Below are 24475 nucleotides of genomic sequence, written 5' to 3' on the forward strand. Positions count from 1 at the left end.
GCAATTGCTTCTCTGTGTGTACATATGGATGGATGTGTGTGGGAATTAGGGAATATGTGTGTTGTTATGCCACATTGGCCACAAAGGTTCCATTTCACAGCCAACACGAAGGAGCGGATCAGGTTGGCGTTGGGAATCGAGAATGGGGGAGCAGAAGAAGCAAATGTATTTTCAAATGCCAGCTCCGGAGGCGGAGCCCACTTCCACTTCCACTCCCATTGACATTCACATTCACATTTGCCATTGATTCATGCCAAGGATTCGTTAGCTCAATAGGTATGGCCGGCAATGTGAGTGTGAATGAATGAATGAATGAATTTGGATGTGGGTCTGGGTCTGGGTGTGGGTGTGGGTCTGGGTGTGGGTGTGGCATCTTGATACCTTCTTCTTTTCATGCAGCCACTAAATGAGTCCTCAGAGTCTTTCATTTGGCCATAGATACGGCCGGATACGAGACCATGATTGGGTCTAGTCTTTTTTCCTTTTAAGTTTGCTTTTCCTTTTGAAACCCCAAGAAAACGCCCTTTAGATAGATGTATCTTTGCAGGCATATTATAGTTCGGATTTCCTTGTGAATGGGAAAACTATGCGCAATTTTTGTACAATTTTTTATTGAGCAAATGCTTTGAGCAAAGCTTATGTTTTTGAAATGTGGGGACTTTTTTTATTTTATTAAGAAAGCAAGTTGTCCAAAGAAGAGCTGCTTGCCCTCCTGGAGTGAAAGCAATCATAAAGTAATAACCAAGGCAACCCTAGGTGGACTTCGACCAACAACAGCAACCACACTTCTTAATTAAGTGAATGAGTCCTGGTCCAGTGTCTCGGGAATCTAGCGCCAGGCTTGAGGTGCATTCCATCTTTCGTCTGCCCCGTTCGGTGGCATTTCCACTTCCATGTCCACAGCCACTCCTTCAGAAGGAAAACTTGAGCTGGCGCAGAGCTATTGTTAATCAGTTGTTTAGCTCTGGGGCATTTGACTTTGAGTAAGCCCGAAGTCAGAGTTGGAGTCGGGGTCGTGGTCGTGGTCGGGGTCACCAACGGTAGTGATGGGATCATGGAATTTATATTTGTCCACTAACGTGTTGCCTTTTGTGCTATTTTCTTTCTCTCTGATGCCTGCCTGCATCTAATTACAGCGCCGAAGGGACAAATCATACGCCTGGACTTTCGCAACTCGTTTAATATCGAGGCCAAGGAGGAGTGCAAATTTGATTTTCTCGAAGTAAGTAACAGGCAGGCAACTGGTTGATGTTGATGGTAACTGGTAACTGGTATCCGGCTGGTAAATGGTATCTGGTATCTGGTATCTGGCTGGCAACAGGCGGACAGAGAGACGAGACGAGACGGGTCAACGTCAGTGCCAGCGCCAGCGCCAGCGCATAAAAAACGCAAACTTTGTTGCAAGCTCAAGCTCAAAACACAGGCTAAAATGAAGCTGAAAAACAGTGTGCAACAAAAAACTTGCTTAGTTGCAGGCAGGGCTTTGCCTTGGCGTGGCAAAGTTTTCGATTTGTTTCTTTTACGACTTTTCCTTGTTACTGCTTTCATTTTTTTTTTTTTCGCCTAGATCCTGGCCTTTTTATGCCGGGCCCCTAACCTAAAAATTGGAAGTTTTAATTGAATGTTGTCGTTGCCATAGCCATAGCCGTTGCCTTTGCCATTGCCTTTGCCGTTGCCGTTGCCTTTGCCGGCAAGTCGTAAGCCAGATTTGAATGCCGTCTGCCATAACCAACAGCCAAGCAGCCAGAGTCTCAGTCTCTGTTTCAGTTTCAGGCCAAGTCGCTCTTGCCAACTGCCAAAGCGGCTTAGGCCAAGACAAACTGTTTGAGATTTGCCATCTGGCTATGCTGAGGTCTAAACCTAAATTCTTGCAGATACGCGACGGACAGTACGGCTTCTCCACGCTGATTGGCAAGTACTGTGGCACCGATTTCCCCCCGGAAATCACCTCCAAGGAGCGCTATCTGTGGTTGCACTTTCACTCGGACGAGACCATCGAGTACACCGGCTTCAGTGCCGTTTACGAGTACCTCGATCGGAACCGCGAGGCCCCCAGCACCGACCTCAACTGCACCATCGAGAAGGATGGCTACGAGGGGTTCATCAACTCCACGGATGTTCCGGCGGACATTAGGGAGCAGGTCATCCGCAACAAGATAGCCCTGGACTGCATTTGGCGCATTCAGGTCAAAGAGAACTGGAAGGTGAGTTTGTGGACCAAACCCAATATCTAATCGCACTGGTACTTGTGTATTCCATCCGCATTTAATGGGGCCTCCTTCCACTTGCTCTTTTCCTCAGATTTTCCTCAAGTTTTTGGACTTTAAACTGAGCAAGCCGAACGATTGCGAGACCAACTTTCTGGACATATTCCCCGAGCAAACAGTGATGCCATTGAGGTGAGACCCTTTTACCTGCCTCCTCCTTGACTGTGGGAATTCTCGTACATCGTACATCGTATCTGAAAGGTTAATCAGATTTTGCTGCGTTTTACAACACTGTCAAATTGGGTTTGGAGTACCGCGGTAGAGCGCTGGGAGAGAGCTGGGAGCTGCCGGATATATGTATACGCGTATACGCAGTGCCACAAACCAATTTCCGCATTGCCAAAAAGCGAGAGATCAAAGCCCAGTCAAATTTTCAATTTATTACCGGCCAAAAGTAAACTGTATGCCAGCGGAAGTGGTGGGCGCCTTTGACTCGTACATCCCTGCCGTGCCATGTCCTGCCCTGCCCTGCCCTGTCCAATGGCTGGCTGGATGGCGTCCTGTCTGTCTGGCTGGCTGGCTTCATCTTCGACACGCATTGACATCCGCTTTTAACGCGCCAATACATTTCCACTTGTTGCTGCTACAGATGCTCGGCACAACACTCAAATTGATTGACTGGCGTTTTCAGCTCTCGGAAAATGCGAAAAGGGAAAAGGCAAAATGGAAAATGGAAAATGGTAGCACTGGACGGGGAGAAAGGTTGAAGCAGAAGCTTCTCTGTCTTTTTCGTCAGCCATGGCCATTGATTTGATGCCTTTGCTCCTGTGGCTGCTGCTCCTCTGCCTGTCGCTCGTCCGTTCAGCTTTCATTTAAATTCATTTTTCGTAACAATTTATCGCACACGACGGGTGGCAGCCACCCACACACGAGCCAACATTTCGTAGCATACTTTCCGGGGCAGGGCAGCCACAGAAAATGTCAGCAAAGCGTGAAATGCGCCAAAAGAAGCAGCAGGGACAGCAGACAGCCAACGGCAACGACGATGGCAACGCCAATGGCCACCAAATGAACGAACGAATGAACATAAATACCATACTCAGTGAACGCCATCATTTAAGCTACATTATAAATTATTTATTTATCGATTACGTATCTGCTATCGATGCGAAAATATTTACCAAAATTACAATATATGGCCAGTGACTGAATTTGGCTGAGGAACCTACTCCAAACCACTGGAGGAAAAACATTATTTTAATAAGCATTTCCTTCTATCAAATTTTGTCAAACCCCTAAACGAACAGGGATTCAAAAACCATATTAAAACCATTCTTCAGGTTGAAAATCTTGAGGGTCATGGACTCATATTTGTTCATCGATTTTAATGAAACATTAGGTCAGGATATTTCCCATTTAAAACGAATTAAATTGTCCATAGATAACCTCCAGAAGGGGAACACTTAGCTTGATAGAAAATTTTCCATTTCAGGGCAGTACAGTAAAATTTGTGTAACACAAACCGGATACGACGTGAAGTTATATTGTTCCACAGAATACTTTCTGCTATTCTGAGTTATTTTCCAAATTCTGGGAACGATAAAACAAGTTTTCTCCCCAAATATCCTCATATTCCAATCCGATTGCTGACTTACTGTTTGTTCAACGAGGACGCAGGGTTTCTGGGGCTTCTTTGGATGGTAGGGCTTCGGTGAAGGGGTATCGAATTGATCCAGGATGTCATCAGTTGACTTTATGCTTATAGGAAACCCCACACGAAATAGTAAATAAATATTAAAAGTATTTCCTTAAATTTTTGCAGAGAACAAGCGTTTCCCCGCTAATAGCTGGCATCAATTATATCAACTGATTTTGTTTGTTTTTGTGTCTTTTACAGAGTGAAAAACTTTTGCGGGTCGGCGGGCGAGAGCATTACGGCGGAATCAAACATTTTGCACTTGCGTTTCTACGCAGATCAAATCGCTATTAATTCGACATTCGGCATTCTGTACACCGCGTTTCGGGACCGTGGAGCTGGTAAGTCCTTGCCATCCTGGCTGCTGCTTTGATGATGGCAAATCCCCCTGAATTGGCAACAAATGCTCGGGCGAAAAGTACAAAGGCATGACCGAAATCCTTGGGGCAATCCGGTGTTAAGCTCACCCCAAATCCCGATGTGGCACTGGCCTCCCCCCTCCCCACCCCCTCCCATTTTTCGGCTGCCCATTTGGCAGTCCCATGAACCAGTACGAGGCCGAAAACAGAGGCTAAAAGTGGAAATCGCTTGTCTAACCAACTATCTGACTCTGTCATCCACCATATCCCCCCGATCACCCTGTCTATCTATCTATCTATCTATCTATCTATCTTTCTTTCTGCCTGCCTGTCCGTGTGTCTGTGTGTCTGTCTGTCTGTTTGTTTGGCGCACAGGGTTCTGCGTGATTGCCGCCAGTTGCCAAAGGCAAAGGCTAAGCACTCTTTTGTCATTCAACGATTGTCCTTTGTCCTCGGGCCAGCATTGTTTACTTTTCGGCAGAAGCCAGACGACGACTCCTTCGAGTTCTCGAGGTCCATCTACCATCTACACCTCCAGATCCATCTGCTGCCTGTGTATCTGTGTATCTGTGTCTCTGGATGGAGTACAAGCACTACTGCCAGCATCGGCAATTATTGTTGTTGCCTGAGCGATTTATGTTCGAGATTACGTGCATTTGCCCTGTGGTTTTCATCGTCCCTCGTCCATCGTCGCTTTACCGACTTTCCCATGTCCCGCACTGCACTGCACTGCACTGTGGACTGGCAACATGGAGAATCCCATCAATTCGAAACCAGAAATTGATAGAAAATGTAACTCAAATCAAGTCGAATTGAATCGGAGGTGAACAAATAGTGTCAGTCATCTAAAGTGAATCGACACTGAGTCGCAGTCGTTGTGGAATCGAAACTGGAATTAATCCAATTGAATTGTTGGGGCCAAAGGGCTTTATTGGTATTTTTACTCAAATTAATTAATCAGCAGTAGTTTGATAATTTTCAATTAATAAAATAAAGACAGAATGTCTAATTGAAATCTCAATTCAATTAAAAGTATCATTACAATTAAATTCCGCTGGCATTAAAGTTGAAACAGACAGGACAAGAGGACAGGGTACAGAAATAAAGCCTATTTCATTATTTATTGACGCGAAACAAGAAAGTGTGGATATCACGTTCAATCAAGGCTGACCCTTTCGGTATGGAATTGCTTTAAATTGGCCATTTAACAGAGAGTTTGAGTGTCAATACCGATTTCATGAGGCCTTTTACACCCACCTTCGCGAAGTTTCGGGTGTAAAACCATTTCAATTGAAATCAATTGTCCATTCCACAGTGCGATTGGTGCTTTGATTGCCATTTTGGCACTGTTCTTTCCTCCACACAAACAAACACACACACACTCACACACACACTCCCATTCCTTGCCCCATTCTCTCTCATTCTCTCAGATTCTTTCTCACTTTAACTGCCATTTTGTGCCAAATTTTTTACAACTTTCTCTAACTCTACAACTGTCTCTCTTTCTCCCCCTCCCTCTCGCCCACTCTGTTGCAATGTTTTTGGGGTCCCGCTCCGACAGCCTGCACCGAGGACGAATACGATTGCGAGGACGCGACCTGCATATCAAAGGATTTGGAATGTAATGGCCTAGACAATTGTAAATTTCGATGGGATGAGGAGAGCTGTACGGTAAGTGCCACGCCTACTAGCACACACACACACGAATTGAGGGGCTTCTGGATGTGGGGCAAAGCGTTGTACGTGCATCTAATTATAGGCAAAACCCGACGCCGACCCCGACTTCTGGGCCGATCCCTCCTCTCATTATAAGTATGCTCAACACGCCGATGATGCCAACACCCAAAAGCACTCACGTACAAACACACACACACACACTCACACACAGAGAAACGAGCAAACACTCAGTCACATACGCTCACACACTCACAGGGCATGCATGCACAAACACAAAGTTGGTCAAATAAGTTTTGTTTGGCAAAGTTTGAGGTTTGTATTACAGGAAAGCTTTAGCTGGAACTCCTCTGTTCGTTAGCTGTAAATAACAGTTATTTGCAGGGAGCCCAGCCAGAGCGAAAGTTGAGCATCAACGCATTAGATCATCACATTTGATAAAGTCAGACCTACCGACCGACCGACCTACCGACCGACCGACCGACATCATAGGGAATGATTCATACAGCTCCATCTTAGCCTTAGCCTTTTTCCTTCCCCTCAGTGGCACAGCACAGAAATGAACTCGTAAATCCTTCTTACAGAAAAATCCACTCGTAAACGGGGGAAACACTCGCAGTACGTTCACTTCACATACCAGAAAAACGAGCAAAAAAAAACGGTCTAGCGGATCGATAACCATCCAGGAAGTGCCAATCTAACTAAATCTAAAGTAAAGTAGATTATCTGCAGAAGATTTTAAGCACATAAATATGGAATGAAATTCCATTTGATAATACATCGATTTGCATTTGATTCAAACAACCGACTATTTGCAGATTGTATTTATTTCAGTTTGTATTTTAATCATCATATAATACTTGTGTGTTTCTATTGCAACTGTCGAAGAATTTATCATCAATTTGTTGCCTGGCACTCTCCGCCTAAATACTCGTATTTGCCCCATTTCGTGGTCCAGCAATAGTCGAAAATCAAAGAACGAATCGGAATATTCATACCGACGTGCCGTGCCGTGCCGCACCGTTCATCCAATTAGTTGATTAAATTTCACACATTTTCTATAAAATTCCATTGAATTTTGGTCGAATTTCTCCATTTAATTTGTGCAAAATATGTCTATTCTGAATACATGTTTTTTTTTTCCTTTTGCGGTGAACCTAAAACAAATTTGGAATTTACACCAAAAATGATACGAGTATTTGCCCGTTGAAATGATTTTATAATTATGGCAAATATTAGATGTAATTGCAATGGGCCAGCATTGGGCTGGTTCCATTTTCGTTATCGGATCGTGGGCTTGTAGGTTTTATTTTTTGATTTTAGTTTATGATTTCTAATTTGCTCAAACGATGCCACCCACCCGTGTGCTCGGGCGTTTATCTGTCGATACTTTCCATACATTTCCATCAAATGCCCAATGAAGCGCATGCACATGTTATGTTTATTTAATTGGCCAACATTAAAATTGGCCGAGAATTTATGCTGAGTATAATGCTTGGCGTGTGGTGTAATTTATGATGACGGCGCTACGCATCAAAGACGTCCAATGATTATACCAGAATATCCAGTCTGAAGACACACACACTGTCCTGCACGCTGCACACTCGTACATGCATGCGTGTGCGTGTGCGTGTTTATGGAGAAAGTGATGGACACACGAGGCCCCCCCGAAATGTGGTGTGATAACAATTCCAATTAGATACACTTACCACAGAGAGTTCCATGGGTCCTTCAGTGAATTCCCCTGACTGTAACATTTTCCAATTGATTCATGAATGCAAATATCATTTGAGCAGGGGGGGGGGGGGGGGGGGGGGGGGGAAGGGGTCTCTATTGAGCTCAGACTTTGCCTAGCCGACCGACAACTTATTTAACTACACGGTGAGAGCATTTGGAGTTCTCTAGACTTGGACAGCCATTACCGACCGTCTTGGCTTGGCCTGGCTTGGCTTGGCTTGGCTTGGTAATTTGATAATGTAATTAAAATGGCAATTAATCGTCGCTCTCCTCTCTCTTTGCAGGGCGAAACGGCTGGTCAATCGGAGCATGTGGTAATCATTGTGATTGTGTTTGGCCTGATACTTGGCGGAATGGTCATTACGTTCATCGTCAATTGCATACGCAAGATAATACGTGATCAGAAGATAATTCGCGTAAGTACTGCGAAACTTTACTTTTACGAAACTTTAGAATTTTCTCGCGCGTGCCCCGCCGCTACCCAAAAATATCCACCCAACCCCCAACCCCTAGCCCCTAGCCCCAAGCCCCAAACCCCAAACCCCAGCCTGCCGCTCGCTCTCTCTCTCTCTCTCTCTCTCTCTTATGCTCGCTGTCGCTCGTTGTGTGCTTGTCCAATGCCACCCAAAAAACAACCTCCCGATAACCACACCCCCCCCTCCCTAGAATAGTCCTTTAAATGTTGCCCATTGAGTGAAGTGCATTGCAGCAAAATGAACATTTTTTTCGACTCTTTTTTTTTTAGTTTAGTATTAGAAACGTAAACGTACCCACATATATATTGCCCAAAATGTTCAAATGCATTTCGAATGCACGCACACCAGCCCCAAAAACACACACACACACACCCATAAATATATACATACATATATAGAAAATAGAGACTTGAAAGTACTTAAAATGTAGGTCTAAGTGCACCGGAAAAAAGCCCGAAAACAAATCTGCTTGTGACAAGAAATATGTATTTTTATGGCTCAATTATGAAAAAACAAAAAAAATACAAAAATTTGCACCATAAATGGCTCTCCAGTGAAGTACGCTCCACAGTTAAATAATTTACTTGAACAATGCGTTTTCGATGGCCTTCCAGCTGATTTAACATGCACCGTCTATTTATGTACATACATACATCTGTACCTATGTATGTATGTATGTGCATTGTATGTACTTATATCTGACAAACTCATTTTGCATATGTAAACATAATTTTACATGCGTTGACTGTTTGACAACTGAATCAGAACCAGTCCCAGAATCAGGAATCAGAAATCAGAAATCCGGAATTTGTACCGCACTGCGATTGACAGGCGGAGAACAAAGCTGCAACGAAAATCAACGCATGACAATTGGTATAATTGACAATTAGTCAATAAGTTCCATTTGGATGTCGTTCAGAGAAGAATATTGGGTATTGAAATGAGCAGCTTCAGCTCTGAGATCCCAGCATCGGGGGATAACAGAAGCCAAAGTTCCGTTTGGGTTACCAGCACCTCAAGAGGTCCCAGCACTAGGGATAGTAAGTATATAAAAGAAGAGATATCGATTTAGATATTGCCTTGAGATGGTCTCCTCTGAGGCTTAAGGTCTCTGCTTAAGTGATTGAAGAAAACTATCTTCAAGAAAACCACACCATTCTAAGGGGGACTTTCAACCATTGTGCATTCAGCATTGTAGTTTCAGCACTCGTCATCTATTCTTTTGATTTGGAATAGGCTTCCAGTCGACTGGCTGCAAGTGTCAAGTGCAGCATGCCGTTCATTGGCTCGTTCTTGGAGTTCGATCAAGAACCATTCAGCTCAGAGTAGGTTTATTGCTTATGCTTAACTGCCCTCAACCGATGCCTCGCTAATGATTCATATTGGTTATGAATAGTAGTTGTAATGGTAATTTGAAGCATTCCTTTCTGGCCATAACCCTGGCCACCACCTAATTAAACCACTTGAATGCGAGTATTACAATCTCAATTAGCCAAGCGAAGCCCCAATGTGCTTGGGCATCTGTTTCTGTGTGTCTGTGTGTGTGTGTGTGTGTGTGTGTCTGTGCCGGTGCAAACAAGGCACAAGTGCATTAAGTGGGCTACAAAATCATTGATACAGTTCGGATGGAGGAGGGATGATCACAGCCTTTCGAAAAGTAGGGTGGTCTCCAGGGTGCTGGGGCATGCCTCAGCCACTGACGACATTAGTAAAACAATAATATGCAGCGTGATAGGAATCTTGTCGCCTTGTCTGATACAGCGAGATACAGCGATGTACACGGGGAGACGGCAGCACACATTTCTCACGCACTGTCTGGGTCTTGCGCTGCTGCCAAGAATGTAATAGACATGCAGATGCCTCCCCACGACTCCCCCGAAAGTACGGATGCCTCCCTGTGCCCACATCGGGGAAGGAACATCGGAAGGAAGGAACATATCTCGGCAATTCTAATGGCATCTGACACTTTGAAATGTAAAATAGACTTTGGCTCTGACTCTGTGCCCGCGGTGGTTGGACCGAAAGCAGCCCCCGCCCACATACAGAGGGAGGATGGAGGATGGAGGATGGATACCCAAAACTCAAGTTGACTAATCAATACAAATGAAATTTGTCAGTTGAATGCGCAAAAGATGTCTGGAGCGAGGAGTCTCTTCCATGGCCACTTCCTTTCAACTTCCACTTGTCTGCCACTTCTCTGTATAGCAGAGAGTGCGTCACCACAGAGGAGTCCTCTCCAGAGGAGACTAACGAATGGAAAACTCTCTAGGAATGGCCTGACACGCTCTCATTAATCCAAGAAGAGTATTCGATTAAAGGGAAATTAACTAACGATTTATCCAAATTCAATATAGTTATTCGTTAGTAACTATCGATCGTGTCACGTGAGTCGTGTGACACGCTCTCATATCTATGCGACCCGCGGCCATCCAACAGCAAAAAGCTAAGAGCAAACGGCAAACACATACAGATACAGATACAGATACAGAGTCGAGGCGCGTCGAGAGTCGAGTCTGTTTAATCAAGCAGCAGACCGCGTCTATAAATATATGGCCATGCCACCATCCGCCCGACCGCCTCTGGCCACATCCGCTTGGACAGATCCAAAAACAAATACCAACGCACAGGCAGGGAGACACAGCGAGACAGACAGACACAGGCACACAGATACTTAATTAACTCGCGTGGCAGAGAGCAAAAGAAGGAGTCGCCAAACCATTTTGCCTCGTTTCTTTTGGGTCTTTCGTTTTTTGTCTGTTCAACTCATTCCCGCTTTCGTTTTCGTCTCTCGTTCTTGCCACAATGATATTCAATTTGGCCACCAAAGCATTGAACCATTGGAACCACTGAAACCACTGCTCCACCCCCGGGCATGGCACGCCATCGCATGCCTCATTCCCCCCAAAAAATGTTGGCCAAAGTCAATGTCAAAATTGATGCTTCAATATGACCCCCAGGGGACTCAGAGTCACGAGTACCAGGAAATACCATGAGAGATGAAATGAAAATGAAATGACTTTTGCCTGGGCAACCAGAGACTTGACAACAGCCGATGGGAGAGGTTCCCTGGATATTGATGTCGACAGTAGATGAAACTTTATTCCCAAACAGAAAGGGCCAAACAAGAGGAACGAGTCCAGCTGTAAGTCATCTGGTGGTGGCCAAAGCCCAAGCCCAAGCCCAAGCCCAACTTCCATATTTCTAATTCCATTTTCTAAGAAAAGCAAAAACAATCCTCTGGCATCAATACTCTGGCTCTGGCCACAGCTATGAATAACCAAGAAGATGCTTGAACTCTCCTGACAAGCCACAAACAAAACTTCGAACAGGTTGTTGGGTTTTTAGAAGAGGTCGAGAAGTCGTGTCAAATGCCAAATAATCGATTATGGGTGCTCTTCCACTGCCACTTCCACGTCCACATCAATGGTTTCCCATCGTTAATTGTATGTGAATGAATTAATATTTCACGAATACAAAAAAAAACAAAAAAAAACAAACAACAATAAAAAACACTTCATACATAATTTAATAGCGTGAGGTGTGGGACTATTTAATTAATCCGTCTACCGCCGCCTCTCCACAGTCATTATCACACTCTCACACACATTTCACACACAGATACTCGTACTCGTACTCCTACTCGTACTCGTTCGAGAGTATCTCACCACACCAATTATGTCTGTGCATATGTATTTAGTGGATGCAGTACTATCGTATCCGATAGGGTCCTTTGTTAAAGTATCCGATGATTAAGTATATTCTCAGCTCTAATTGGGTTCTTCATCTGTTAAGTAGAACCCACTATGGGATATGGAATAGCACTATATGTATCCCCAAACGTACTTTAAGAGCATCTACCTTTCGGCGCACTAGGATCCGTGTTTCATGCATTTTTCGCATGCGTTAGTGGGCATGTGTCATCGTTGATCAACATTTCTGGTTTTGGTTTGGATTCTGATTCTGATTCGGGCTCACAGCTCGGGATGTTATCGGCTCGCTGTTCAGTGAAGTGTGTAATTTAATAATGAACCCCGCCCTCCATTCATTTTCGCCTCGGCTGAGAGGCGTATACGCAATGCTCTATTGGGCTATTGGAAACCAAAAGGCCAAAAGCAGGACGACGACGCAACGCGGATTGACGTCGGTTGAGGGCACGGGGTTGCCGGTTGCCGGTTGCGGGTTGCGGGTTGCGGGTTGCGGGTTGCAGCTTGCCGTGTCGGCTCCCTTTCTGCCTGTCGGACTGCCTGATGGTGCCAGGCAGCAGGCAGCAGGCAGACAAAGCAGTCAAAGCATGTTCCAGCTAAATTGTAAAACAGCCGCGTCCGCTGACGCCGCACAATGGCCCGGTGCGAACAATCGAGCGAGGCGGCAACAATGGGCTCCTGGCCACGGGTCTACGGCATAATGTGAACTCAATTTGTATGGCATGCATATCTTACTTTGGGGCCTCGAACAAGGTGAATAGCTGCACTGACTTTGGTCTGCATAATTGGATAGGATATCTGTGTGTGTTTCGGCTGCTTTCAAACTTCCATTTTCCATATATATTTGTTTATTTGGACAATTTTTGGCTCGGCTAATGAAAGAAAGATGGCTTATAAGGTAGTCAATGAAGCAGATATCCCTACTTAAACATAGAACTACATATGTACCAAAACTGTGATTATTAAGTGAAATTTCCAAATTCCCCATCATGTCTTCTACATATGTATGTGCCTCAGAATTATCAGGAAATCGTTGGTTGGTTGATGAAGGAATTTTTGTTTGCTTTTTGACACAATCAGTCCTACTGTTTACACACCTGAGCTATGGCTATGGCTACGGCTACGGCTACGGCAGGTGCACGAGCCTCAATCTGATTATCGCCTCGAGTGCTAGATGATGCTTGATGGAGTGGTGGCGGAGGCTGCGTAGGTGGTGGGGCGAGTGGGGATGATGATGATGATGTTGATAGGAATGGAAATGGAATTGGGAGACGGTGGTGGCAGGGAGGATGCCTGCGCACCTTTCAGCCCCCACTTAAGCGCCATCGACCCTCAAACGGTTCTGGGACGTTCGAAAATTATGCCATCAATAAACGGCAAAAGCGGACTAAGACCAATAGAAGGGGGGCGGGACGGGGCGAGTGGCGAATGGCGAATGGGTTAAGATTCGTCTTTTATTACCAGGCTCTCGCGCTTATGAAACTGCAGTGCAGCACATAAATTTGCACAAAGCGCACATCAAATCAAATCGAATCGGATCGAATCGAATCGAATCAATTCAACGTCAGCAGATTTGATAAAATCATTCAGCAATCGAACTGTAGCTCTAGCTGGAGCCGTGAGGTCCCGGGCAAGCACTTTAATATCCCCATTGCCCATCTGCCCACCGAAATGGCGTCCGGCAAATATGTATAAAAAATGGCCAAAGAAAATACAGAAAAAACCCAAACGAAATAGTGGGGACGGGGAAGGGTACGAGCACGGGGATGGGGAAAGAGTGATAGGATAGCATTCGCACATATAATAAAACTTATTTCCATATTCCACTTGAATACTTTACGTACACTCGTACCCCCCTGGACCAGCGCCTTGTATTTTGGCAATGGCCCCGTTCTTCGGGATGGGGGCGGGGGCTTTGGCGGGGAGAGGGGGTTCCTTTTAGTGGAGGAGCAGCTACTTTTCGACCCTCAGAGTTTCTTGTTCGCAGAATTTTGCTGTTGCCACTTAGATTTTAGCATGTAGATAAGCAGAAAAGTATTTCCGCTCACTCGTGCACAGTCGAAATCAGCGAGAAAGGATGCAATTTCTTTCCCCTTTCTTTGCTTTCCTTATTTTTCGGCAGCCCGACGAGGGTTGCCCGAAAGGGTTGAGTGATTTATTTATTCTGGCTGTAATCACAATCGGATTGTGACGCCTTTCCTGTAGATCGTGTCATGTGTTTGAAAGTTCTTAATTGTTGCAATATCAAAGCTATTTTTTAGAATCTACAGCAAGGTATGAATTGGGGATCATCTTCAAGTGGTTCAAGGTATGCAGAGCTCTGTTCTGGCATGGTTTACTATCATTACTCCCTCTTCTATGTTCATCTTCATCTTATGCTCAATTCAATTTTCTTTCTTGTCCTTCAATTCATTTTTTGTTGTTGTTACTTTTGCTCTTGTATTTGTGTTGATAAATGTGCAAAGCTGCAATTTGCCAGCTAGTCCCCAATGGGATTTTAGTGAAAACTCGGGGAAAATCTCATCACTTCAATTCATCCTCAAGCGCACCTCGCACCGCACCGCACCGCACCGCAGAGCAGCACCGTACCCATAAGGAAGCCAGGAGGAAGCTGGAGATGCATTTGGGCGCTGCCATGTCTCGGCCGCATCCTTGGCGAGGCGCTTGCCATAACTGCATGCAATTTGGTAACAACCGCAATGCATATTTGCCCTTGCCACCATAGATACACACTCACACACCCACCGACATATACAACATTGCCTTGAGTGGCATTTTAGTGTTGCCATTTAAGCAATGGCAACGACTTGCTCTGTTGGTGCTCCCTTGCACCCATCCAACCTTTCTTGCACCCTGCGTTCCATCGCTCCTCTGCTCCTCTCTTCTCGCTTTGGTGCCATTTCTGCTGATGCCAGAACCAGTACCAGTACCAGTACCAGTACCAGTACCAGCGATGGCATGGCGAAAGGCAAACGAAGCGAATCATTGTAGTGATATCCTGATATCCCACCACCAGCCATTGCCATGCCGCTTCCCACCTAACTGAGCGCTCGCTCCCTCAAGATAAACTGCTTTAGAATGACAGCCAGGGCATGCATATCCATAGTTTTTATTGCAGCTCCGGGGAGTCTCAGTCCCAGCCAACTAGTTGGCCCTGTCAGGTCTCAGCTCTGCTTTGGAATGGCAAAAGTCTTTCGTTGCCTGTGGATCAGATCAGTCCGCCTCTTGGGGATTGTCTGATTCATTAAATAGTCTTGATATAATCGGACAGCTATTCACAACTTTTGCTTGTGGCTTGTGGCTTGTGGCTTGTGACAGTATACATAGATACTAAGTAACAAAGGTTTCTTTGGTACACGATTTGTTCAGGCTACTTTCGAGTCATTCTTTTTGGTCCCAGATCTTTAAGTCTCAAGTCTGGGCTAATTCCAAACTCCACCGCCCGCTGTCACAATTTTCCATCGCCACAGGATGGGACCAGCCCGAACCCGACTGTCTTCTCTAAAGGGTAACACGCAGTGTACCCTGACTCTGCAGGGCATCATCCATGGCGTGTTTTATTATTTCAAGCTCAGCTGAGAGTGCAATTTAGCTAAATTTGATGGCACTTCTCATTGTTTTCCCGACTCCAGACCCAGACCCAGACCAAGACCAAGACCCAGACCCCGCCTAAGTGCAACTGTCGCTGCTGCTTCGGCTGCAAGTTGTTGTTGCATGTTTCATATTTCATAAAAATTAAGTAATACGCGGGCTACAAGGAGCCAAAGCAGTGGCAGTGGCAGTGGCAGTGGCAGCCAGGAGGAGAGCCAGGCCACTCACCAAGTCCGCCGCCAAGTGTCGGCCAGTTGAAGAGCCCCCCCAGAGCGTTGCCTGGCAGTCGTAATGGAAAAACTGCCATTTCCGCCAGGCGCGCAGCTCATGCGTGCCGTTGAGGGACTCGACGGGACGGGACGGGATGGGACGGGATGGGAATAGGATGGGATGCTCGGACCTGGATGCTTGGCTTATCTGCCCCCAGCTGGAGGCTATGTCTAAGGCAGAGCCTTCAAGCGCAGCCAGAACCACGACCAAGACCAGAAGCAGAAGCAGAAGCACAACCAGAACCAGAGCCAGAGCCAGAGCCATGTCATGCATTGGGGAAATGCAATATTTTATTTGAAACTGAAGCGAATTCTCACTCATCCACTCACACTCGGGCACAGGGAGCCACACACAGATACACACATGAGGATGCCCGAGCAGAGTGACGAGTGGTGTACACTTGGAGAATAAATCGAATACTCGAAAAGTGGGCAGGGACGACCCTAGCGGGAAAGTGGAAAACGCGTCTGCACACCGCCCTCTGAAGAGCCCCAATCATAATCTGGCGTTTTTCGCATACATCATATGTATCTATGATCCGGAGCTGGATCTTCTTTCTGTTTTCTTATCTATAGATTAAAGCAAGCCTCTAAATCGGATTATTCTTTAGTTCTGTAAATATTGTAGTTGGCATTGATGAGTTTTTGATTCGTTTCTGCATTCCATAAACTTAATCGTTCATTAATCTTTTTCGTATTTCCTTCAAGCATCTTTTCATTCATTTGTAAGTCCCTTAATCTTTCTGTCCATCCTCTCATTCTTGTATCTGTCCATTCCCTCGTCCTTGCTTCCTTTTGGGGCATATGTTCACTACTCTATCATTCATCCGTCCGTTCCATCTGTTTCTTCATGTGCAACTACTATTATTCATACATTTTTCGATCATTTATATTTACTCATACGTCCAATAATCCATAGATTATGGTCAGTGGTGCACAATAGAGTAAAACCCTATACCATTATACCCTATGTAGCACATTGCCATCTTCATATATGTATGTCTTATATGTATGTCTTCAATCTACATCGTTTTTGAATCCTCTAGTCCTCTAGTGTTATCGGTATCAAATCCGAACACCTTTTGCACTTGTTCTGTTATCCACAAACACACAATCAAGATTTAATTCAGTTACTATATTAAGCAGTTTGTGCGTTGTTATTGTATTTGAAAGCAAGGTGATATAATGGATATCCTCCTCTAAATGTAATTCATTTATTGTATTCCATTGTCAAATATTTAGGTTAAGATGTTCTTCTGTGGTCTTTCATCAGCATTTCGGTTTACCTTATTCCACAGGATTACTAGGGCTTCAGTGGGGTTTCTTTGAGTGCAGACCCTTTCAATCCGTGGGCTGTGGGGCAGGGTCAGTGCCAGGGCCAGGGCTAGGGCCAGGGCCAGGGCCAGGGCCATTGGCTTTAAGCAGCAAGTAATAACCAACTTATGTTGCTAACCGTATTTCTTTCGCTCCCATCAATTTTCTTTAGCCCGGCTGCAGTCCCTAGCTCCACCACTTCACATCGTTCACCCACTCATCGTTCATCCCGTTCGCCGGCTCCGTTTGCTCTCCTCCTCCGGCTGGACACTCGCTGCTGCATTGGCGAAATGAAATGAAATGAAATAAATCAAGCTGAAATGCAATTCGCAAAAGAAACACTCAGAGCCTCCCACTGGCCTGGCCTGGCCTGGTCTGGACGAGCCATAAAATAATACCAGGGCACAGAGCAAAGCAGAGCAGCGCTCCACAGACGAGGCTCTCCAGGGGGAATCCGCATCCGAATCCGTCTCCAGACAGGATCCAGGGCGAAGCGAAAAGCTTCGGGCTTAATGCGAAATGAAATGCTTTCACTTGAGCTTAACACTTGGGTGGGTGTGGCCCTGTCCCTGGCCCTGCCCACCGGGCAGGTCCTGCGATGCTGCACACCCAACTCCCAGGCAGGCAGGCAGGCAGGCACAGTCAGTCAGTCAATCAATCCATTAATCAGTCAGTCAGCCAGTCAATCAGCCCAACCGCAAAATTTTAGAGACATTGAAAATTGCACAATTTTTCCATTCTAATTGAAATTTCCCTTTTGCCATTTGCGGTTAATGCGGTGCGGTGCGGTGCGGTGCGGTCTGCCTGTCTCCTTCCGCTGAGGAGTTTTCAATTAAAATGAAGAATTATAATTAGGAAACCAAATCAACAACAACAATATATTGGCCATAGAAAGAGGCGTATACAAGTGAGCAGCAGACATGCCGTTAAATAAAAAAAATATGAATTTCAATTTGAGTTTTGAGCTGAAGCTGTAATGAATTTGAATACGAAGATGTTTGCCAGTGGCCGTGCCAGTGCCTGTGGCAGTGCCAGTGTTTTACGAGCAGCAATCAAAAATCGTAAAAATTTATTTCTAACTCGATTTCCGTTCGCCCGGCAATTTCCATAGCTACGATCGACAATAATAATAAAATATGATTTGGCCATTAAAAGCAATCGAACGGAGAATATTTCACAAATGGTTGCCAATCAAACAATGGAGGGGCAGGCACCAAATGCAGATTTTTCGCTGGATGGATTTTGAGTGAATTTTGAGACGCAAAGATAAAGAGATTTATGGAGAGACAAAGGGAGAGAGAAGATATGGGGGAAGCCTACGATTGGTTTCTGATTAGAGGCAACTTGTTCGAAGTTAATTTAACAAATTGCCCCCGAGGACCTGCCACCGCCGGAAAGGTGAACTCAACTCCTCAACGAGCGAACCCCGGCAAGCCCCGGCAAAACCCCAAAAATTCCAATTAAACAAATGCCAAACTTTTCCCACTGCCTCTCCCGCTCGCTCTCCCTTTGTCTGTCCGTACCTGTCCCTCTTCAGGCCCCGCACACCGCTCCACAAAAAGGCAGAAGTCAACCAAGCGCAAAGCCAAAAACTTTTACACACATCTATTATGAGTATATATGCAGATATGTACTATGTGCACATCTGTATAGATGGATATGTTGGCACACAAATTTTTGGAAAAATAATTCATCAACAAATTTATTTGATAAAGAGAAAATATCGGTGAATTCCCATTACAATTTGCACCCGAAAAAAAAAAATAAAAGCCTATTGAGCATGACGATTCATATGGAAATACGAGTACTCGTATCTGCTCGTAAATACTAGATGCTGAAAAAATGACATGTCAATCAACAAACCAAAATTTGTTTGTCCAATTAAAGTGTACCCAAGACAAACAACCATCAACTCAATTAATTCCAACAATAATTGGCCCCAAGCGTCGGGCATTACGGCAAAACGAGCAAATACTCAAACGAAAAAAAAACCCCCCCACCCAAAAGAAAATACTCGTATCTGAAAGAGAAACCACACACAGGAGAGATGGTGGAGAGTGGGGGGAGAGAGGGGGGAGGATGGAGGAAGCTGCAGCATTAGAAGCAAAAATCTGTTTTGCGGTTGGTTTTTGCTTGTATATGAAATGCACATTGCCACACATACTCGTACATATGTTTATAATTCTATCGAAATCATCGGTTGGATGGGGCAGCCAGCATGGGTATATTTATCTCTATGATGTTTCACCCCTAGGAATGGCAAAAGCTATCCCAATTTGGTCATTGGATATGGAGATGGTATATTCAAATAGACACTTGATAGGAGTATCAAAATTGTTGATTTTCTAAGTAATATTTCAAAGTATTTTGCAAAAATATGTTTATTATAAAATATTTCATCGTCAAAATTGTCTTCTATATACATATTTGAGCTCATTTTGTATTATAAGTTTCAGAAGTCCGTGCTTTAATCCAAGCTTAAATCGATATTAAAAGCTTAAATCTTGTAAGGATATAATATATGATATTCCATACGATATTTCGGTTGGCAGCTCTGAGCAAGTGTGTGCTTGGCCATTAGATGACCGGACACGAGGCAATGGAATGTAGGCCAGAGAAAACAGGCCGCTAAACAGGCCCAACCAAACCCATTTAGGGGCAGGGGCAGTGGGGAGGGGGATGTGAGAACCAGGCCGAGACCAGACAGAGGCAGAACAACTCTCTTGATGACCGTCATCAGTATGCCCACAAGGCTCGACTTGTCACGTCGCTGTCTCCGGCTCTTTCTCCAACTCTTACCCTGCCTCTGCCTCTATTTCTGGTTGCTCTGTCGCTCTGTCGCTCTGTCGGGAAAGAGATTTCCCCGTCTCGGTTTGCATCTATTTCCCAGTGTCTGCCTTTTTGACAGAGGGTTTCAGTTACCAGCTGCAATCTGCAACAATGATATCTATTAATTATGGCAAAACTCTTACAAATTGAGTTTAATTTCATTTGAATTGGATTTTCATTTGCATATCACTCATACGACAAGTGTTGCAGTGGCAAAAATAAATTTCAAGTGGCAAATACTCCACACTGAGAGGAGTGAATATATGTATGTATTTCTTCCTCTCAGCCAGACCCTCCTCAGCTCCCACCCACTCGTCATTCTGATTGAATCCTTTCACCGACTTAGCCTTGAGGCTTTGTGTCCACTCGCATCTCACTCGTTTGGCTCTGGTTCGGTCCCATCAAGATAAATGTGGGAATATGGAGACGGAAGATGGGAGATGGGAATGGGACTACGGAGATAGAGGAAGAATGATTAAATTATCGTTGACTTTTGTTGGAGTTGTGGGTGTATGGGGGGAGGCTGCAACAGCTGCAGGCACTCTCCAACCGAAGACAAACCGGAGGATGGGCAATCAAATCGCCCCGCCTCCGGTCCCCGGTCTTCGATCCCAGTTCGAGGGGGCCGATTCAAATGCCAAATCAGATTAGCTTCGAGGGTGCGTCGTTGCCATATTCTCGGCATTATATGGCAATATTCTTTTTACGATTCGATTATGATGATTATTGCTCGGAGTTGGCTGTATTCTACGGATTACTCTGACAAATGCAGGGGCGCTGCAATAGAGAAATTCAGGCTCTTAGAGTGGCTTAAAGTTATCAATTGAGTCGATACGGAGCTTAAATTATTTCTGATATTTAGTTACTGCATATTTTTCTAAATTTTTAAGAGTGGAAAATTGTGCATCAAAACTTTAAATAAATTTTGATAAACTTTTTACCTTTGCTTGGGAGTATTTCTGTAAAATCCTCGAAACATTCAACAGTTTTTATTTCGGAGAATTCGGATTTCTTACATTTTGGTTGTTGGTCATGTCGTTGTCGTTGTTGTGCTTTTAAGTAGCTGACAGAGTTGCCACCATCATTATGCATGCAGAATGCACTTTCGCCTATCCTCTAGCTCTCTCTCTCTCTCTCTCACACACACACACACACATACACACCCACCAAAGACACTTGCATACGTAGTTTCGTCTCGCTCTAGAGTTGCGCTAGAATTTCTCTTCTCTCCTTCACTCTTGGCTAAATCGGTGATAGATATTCTTTCTCTCTTTCTCTCTCTCTCTCTCTGTCTATATATCTTCCTCTTTCTCTCTCTCTCTCTTCCTCTCTATCTACCTTTCTCTCTTTCTCTCTCTCTTCTGTCTGTGTTCTCTTTCTTGTGCTTCATCCACAGGATGTGCCAGGCCTAAGCAATCGCATCTATCACATTGACTCCTTTATTCTGGAAGCTCCCAAGAGCGCCATATTCGTGGGATTACAAAACGATTTCATGTGCGATTACGCCTACAATCTGGAAGAGCAATTGCCAGCCCACAGCGATGCCAATCAATCCATGAATGAGCCAAGGAATGCAGGAGGAGCTGCAGGCGGAAGCCCACACTCCGACTTTGATTCAAATAGCGATTCCAACACTCCCAAGATGGAGGAACAGCCGCAAACCTGCGATGTGTACGACTGCAGCTACGACAGTGACTACCAGTGCCGTGGCAGAGAGGCTGACAATGGTCTAGAGGATGAACAGGAGCATGAAGAGGATCAGGATGAGGATGAGGATGAGGATCAGGAGTACGACGATGGCATCGGCTTCAGCTGCGACAGCGACAGCCTCACCATGCCCGACGATGACGAGTTCGTGCTCGTCACGGGCGCTTGCCTGGCAACGACTGGCAACTCGAGTCCATCCGGCAGCAGCTCGATGCAGTGCAGCAGCGGCACGGCGAGTGGCACGGCCACCGCCAGTTCGATGGAGCTGGACATCATACTGCCGGACCTGACGCCGCCACCGCCGCCAGTGCTGGCCAAGCCCAAGTCGAGCACAAATCCCCTCAAATTCCTTCACAAAATCATCTAAAGACAAAAAAACACTGCAAATTATTCGCTCTGCTCCTTGTCCTCCTCACGTCCCCTGCTGAATTCTGTACAGTACGAGTATCTGTTTCTGTTTCGGATTCTGTATCTGGAACTGCATCTGAGAATCTGCATCATTCAAATCAGGCTGAAAAAAGTCCCAAACAAATCCGTACCCTGAAATGAAACCACATTCGTCAGTCCCCCCGTCCCCAGTTTTGTGTCCCTCCTGGATTCGTGCTGAGCTCACCGCAAATCAAAATTCAGAATAAAATCTAACCACATTCCCCCTTTGATATTCTTGGTAGGCAAGGGTGCATTACATCTGTGCATGGACAATTCCTGCTCATTATTTAAGCTTTTAATTACGACTAAAGAATAACTAGTTACGTTAGTACTAGCGCAAGCCCCAAAAATCATGTTGTTTGGGAATGTTCAAGGCCACATTGCCTACCGATTACTACACTATTAGATCAGAGTTCTGAAATAAATATATTTTACAAATACAAACAATATACGCATATGCATTTTAGATAAAAATGCATCGCAGACGATTGATTTCCGAGTTATAATAAATAACAAAAAACAAAATATAATCATAAATATGTACTAGAACATTTGTAAGCGTTTTTTGTACTGATTTCTTAATTTAGTTCTGACTGTAAACAGAATGTGAAAACAATTGAAATGCGTTTCACATTCCAACTGAATTCCCCATTGTTATCAATTCGAAAAGCTGAATTTAAGTGCAGAACCTCGTCACAGATGATTGAATTATGGATAACTGAATTAGTACTTACTTATCGTAGATACCAAAATATTTTTATACAATTGTTTTTAATCACATCCGAGAAAGTCCAGTGACAATTGCTGGTCCAATGAAATCGTAGGGATTATGAAATTTTAATATTCTGTTCACCTTTAAAATTCGTTCCATCAGACAATCGAGTATTCAAAACGAATCAAAGTGAATAGTTAACCGTTTTAGCCGAACAAATTGCTGCCAAAACCAATATTGCACAAAAGCTATACGCATAAATGAAAAAAATATGAATATATATAAATGTATCAATAGATTGTAGATTGAAGTTGAAACCAATTACATTTGGGCCCTGGTCAAAATCATGCTGGAAACCAGAGACCCTCCCCGCGGTGGAGGGTTCAAGAGAGTGAATAAAGAGCTAACAATATTTATTCGGTTCGATTTCCTTCGCGATTTCCATTGAAAAGTTCTCCATTTTTCCCATTATTTTCGTTTGGCGCTGTCAAATGTTGGCTTGCCGGGTATTGACTGGCCGATTGAATGACTGAATGAAGAAAATATTCTACAATAAACAGAGAAAAGCAAGAGAAACGGGGAAACAGAAAGTAATTGGCAAAAAAAAGATGGAAGATCTGGGCAAAGGCAAGAAAGGTGCAGCAAACGTTGGCTTATATTTCATTATGAATGCAATTTGAGGTGGTTTAAGGTAGGGGTACAGGGTACTGCCGGTACCCATTGGGTGGGGTGGGAGGGTGGTTATCTTGGATCAGCGCTGTTCTGCCTGAACGGAGCTCGTCCTTCATTATGATGTATTTACGTATTAATGCCTCCTTTTATGCAGGCTATCAAGTGCTCCCGCTGCACCGGCTACCAAGCCTCCCTCCCCGATCCCTTGACCTTCCCTTTTGGCCAGATTTTTCCTCTCTGCACCCTGCATTCCCCCACCCTCCGGCTCTCACACACACAATCGACATATTAATGACTGCAAAGGAGAGAAAGCGAAAGACTCTGAGCGCACGCCGCAGAGAGAACTGCCGGCATCAGGTGGCAACTGGCTTAATTGCTCTGCAAGACCCCGCAGCAGTACCACCCACCCAGCCCGCCTCCAACTCCTTATAATCCACTATAGGCAGGCACCATGGGGGTGCTGCCTGGTGCCGGGTGTCGGGTAACCGGGTGCCAGTTCCAGAGGGCTTTAAGGGAAATTATGGTACGCGCACTGCAGATACACTCATTTATTGAATCGGAGCTTTGACCAGGCAGCTGAAACCAGTCCTTGTCCTTGTCCTGGCCCCGGCCCTGGCCCTGGCCCCATCCAGCGTCCTCGTCCCCATTACGGCCTCATCCCTTTGCCAAATTAATTACAAATATTTATTGTTATGCTTATTATATTGGCTACCATTATTTCCCTCTCTTTCTCTCTCTCTCTCTCTCTTTCTCCCTCTCTCTCGTTTCGCTTCTGTATAAATCCATTGGATCTTGCCCCTCAGGAACACATCCGGGAGTCGAAGGAGAGCAAACTGGACGAGATGGGTCGCAATTCAAAGGCGCGTTCGCGCGAGAACATATCAAGGTAAGGCATCAGCTGATTCCGGTTCCGATTCTGATTCCGATTCTGAATCCCATTCAGATTCATTAAAGCTCAAAGTGAGAAAGCAGTCTCTCCCCAGCCCACCATCGCGTATACGCAATGTGCGCTAATGAGGCAGACGACAGCTGGTAATCACTTGACGTTGAAGGGCCCATGATTGTTTGATAATAACCCAGATGTGATGGACTGCAGCTG

At 45.0% G+C, this 24475-nt stretch overlaps 1 protein-coding gene across 1 annotated transcript in view; it reads left to right on the top strand.

The window, feature by feature from the left end:
* Positions 1-24475, top strand: part of LOC6598231 — a 45897-nt gene that overhangs the window by 18030 nt on the left and 3392 nt on the right. The window contains exons 3-9 of the mRNA XM_026990459.1: positions 1137-1222; positions 1875-2204; positions 2302-2399; positions 4105-4244; positions 5824-5933; positions 7958-8089; positions 24180-24262. Coding sequence (XP_026846260.1) covers positions 1137-1222; positions 1875-2204; positions 2302-2399; positions 4105-4244; positions 5824-5933; positions 7958-8089; positions 24180-24262 — 979 coding nt within the window. The remainder of the gene's footprint in view (positions 1-1136; positions 1223-1874; positions 2205-2301; positions 2400-4104; positions 4245-5823; positions 5934-7957; positions 8090-24179; positions 24263-24475) is intronic.

This window comes from Drosophila persimilis, unplaced genomic scaffold, assembly GCF_003286085.1.
Source record: "Drosophila persimilis strain 14011-0111.01,24,50 unplaced genomic scaffold, DperRS2 tig00000579-arrow-pilon, whole genome shotgun sequence".
NCBI classification, from domain to species: domain Eukaryota; kingdom Metazoa; phylum Arthropoda; class Insecta; order Diptera; family Drosophilidae; genus Drosophila; species Drosophila persimilis.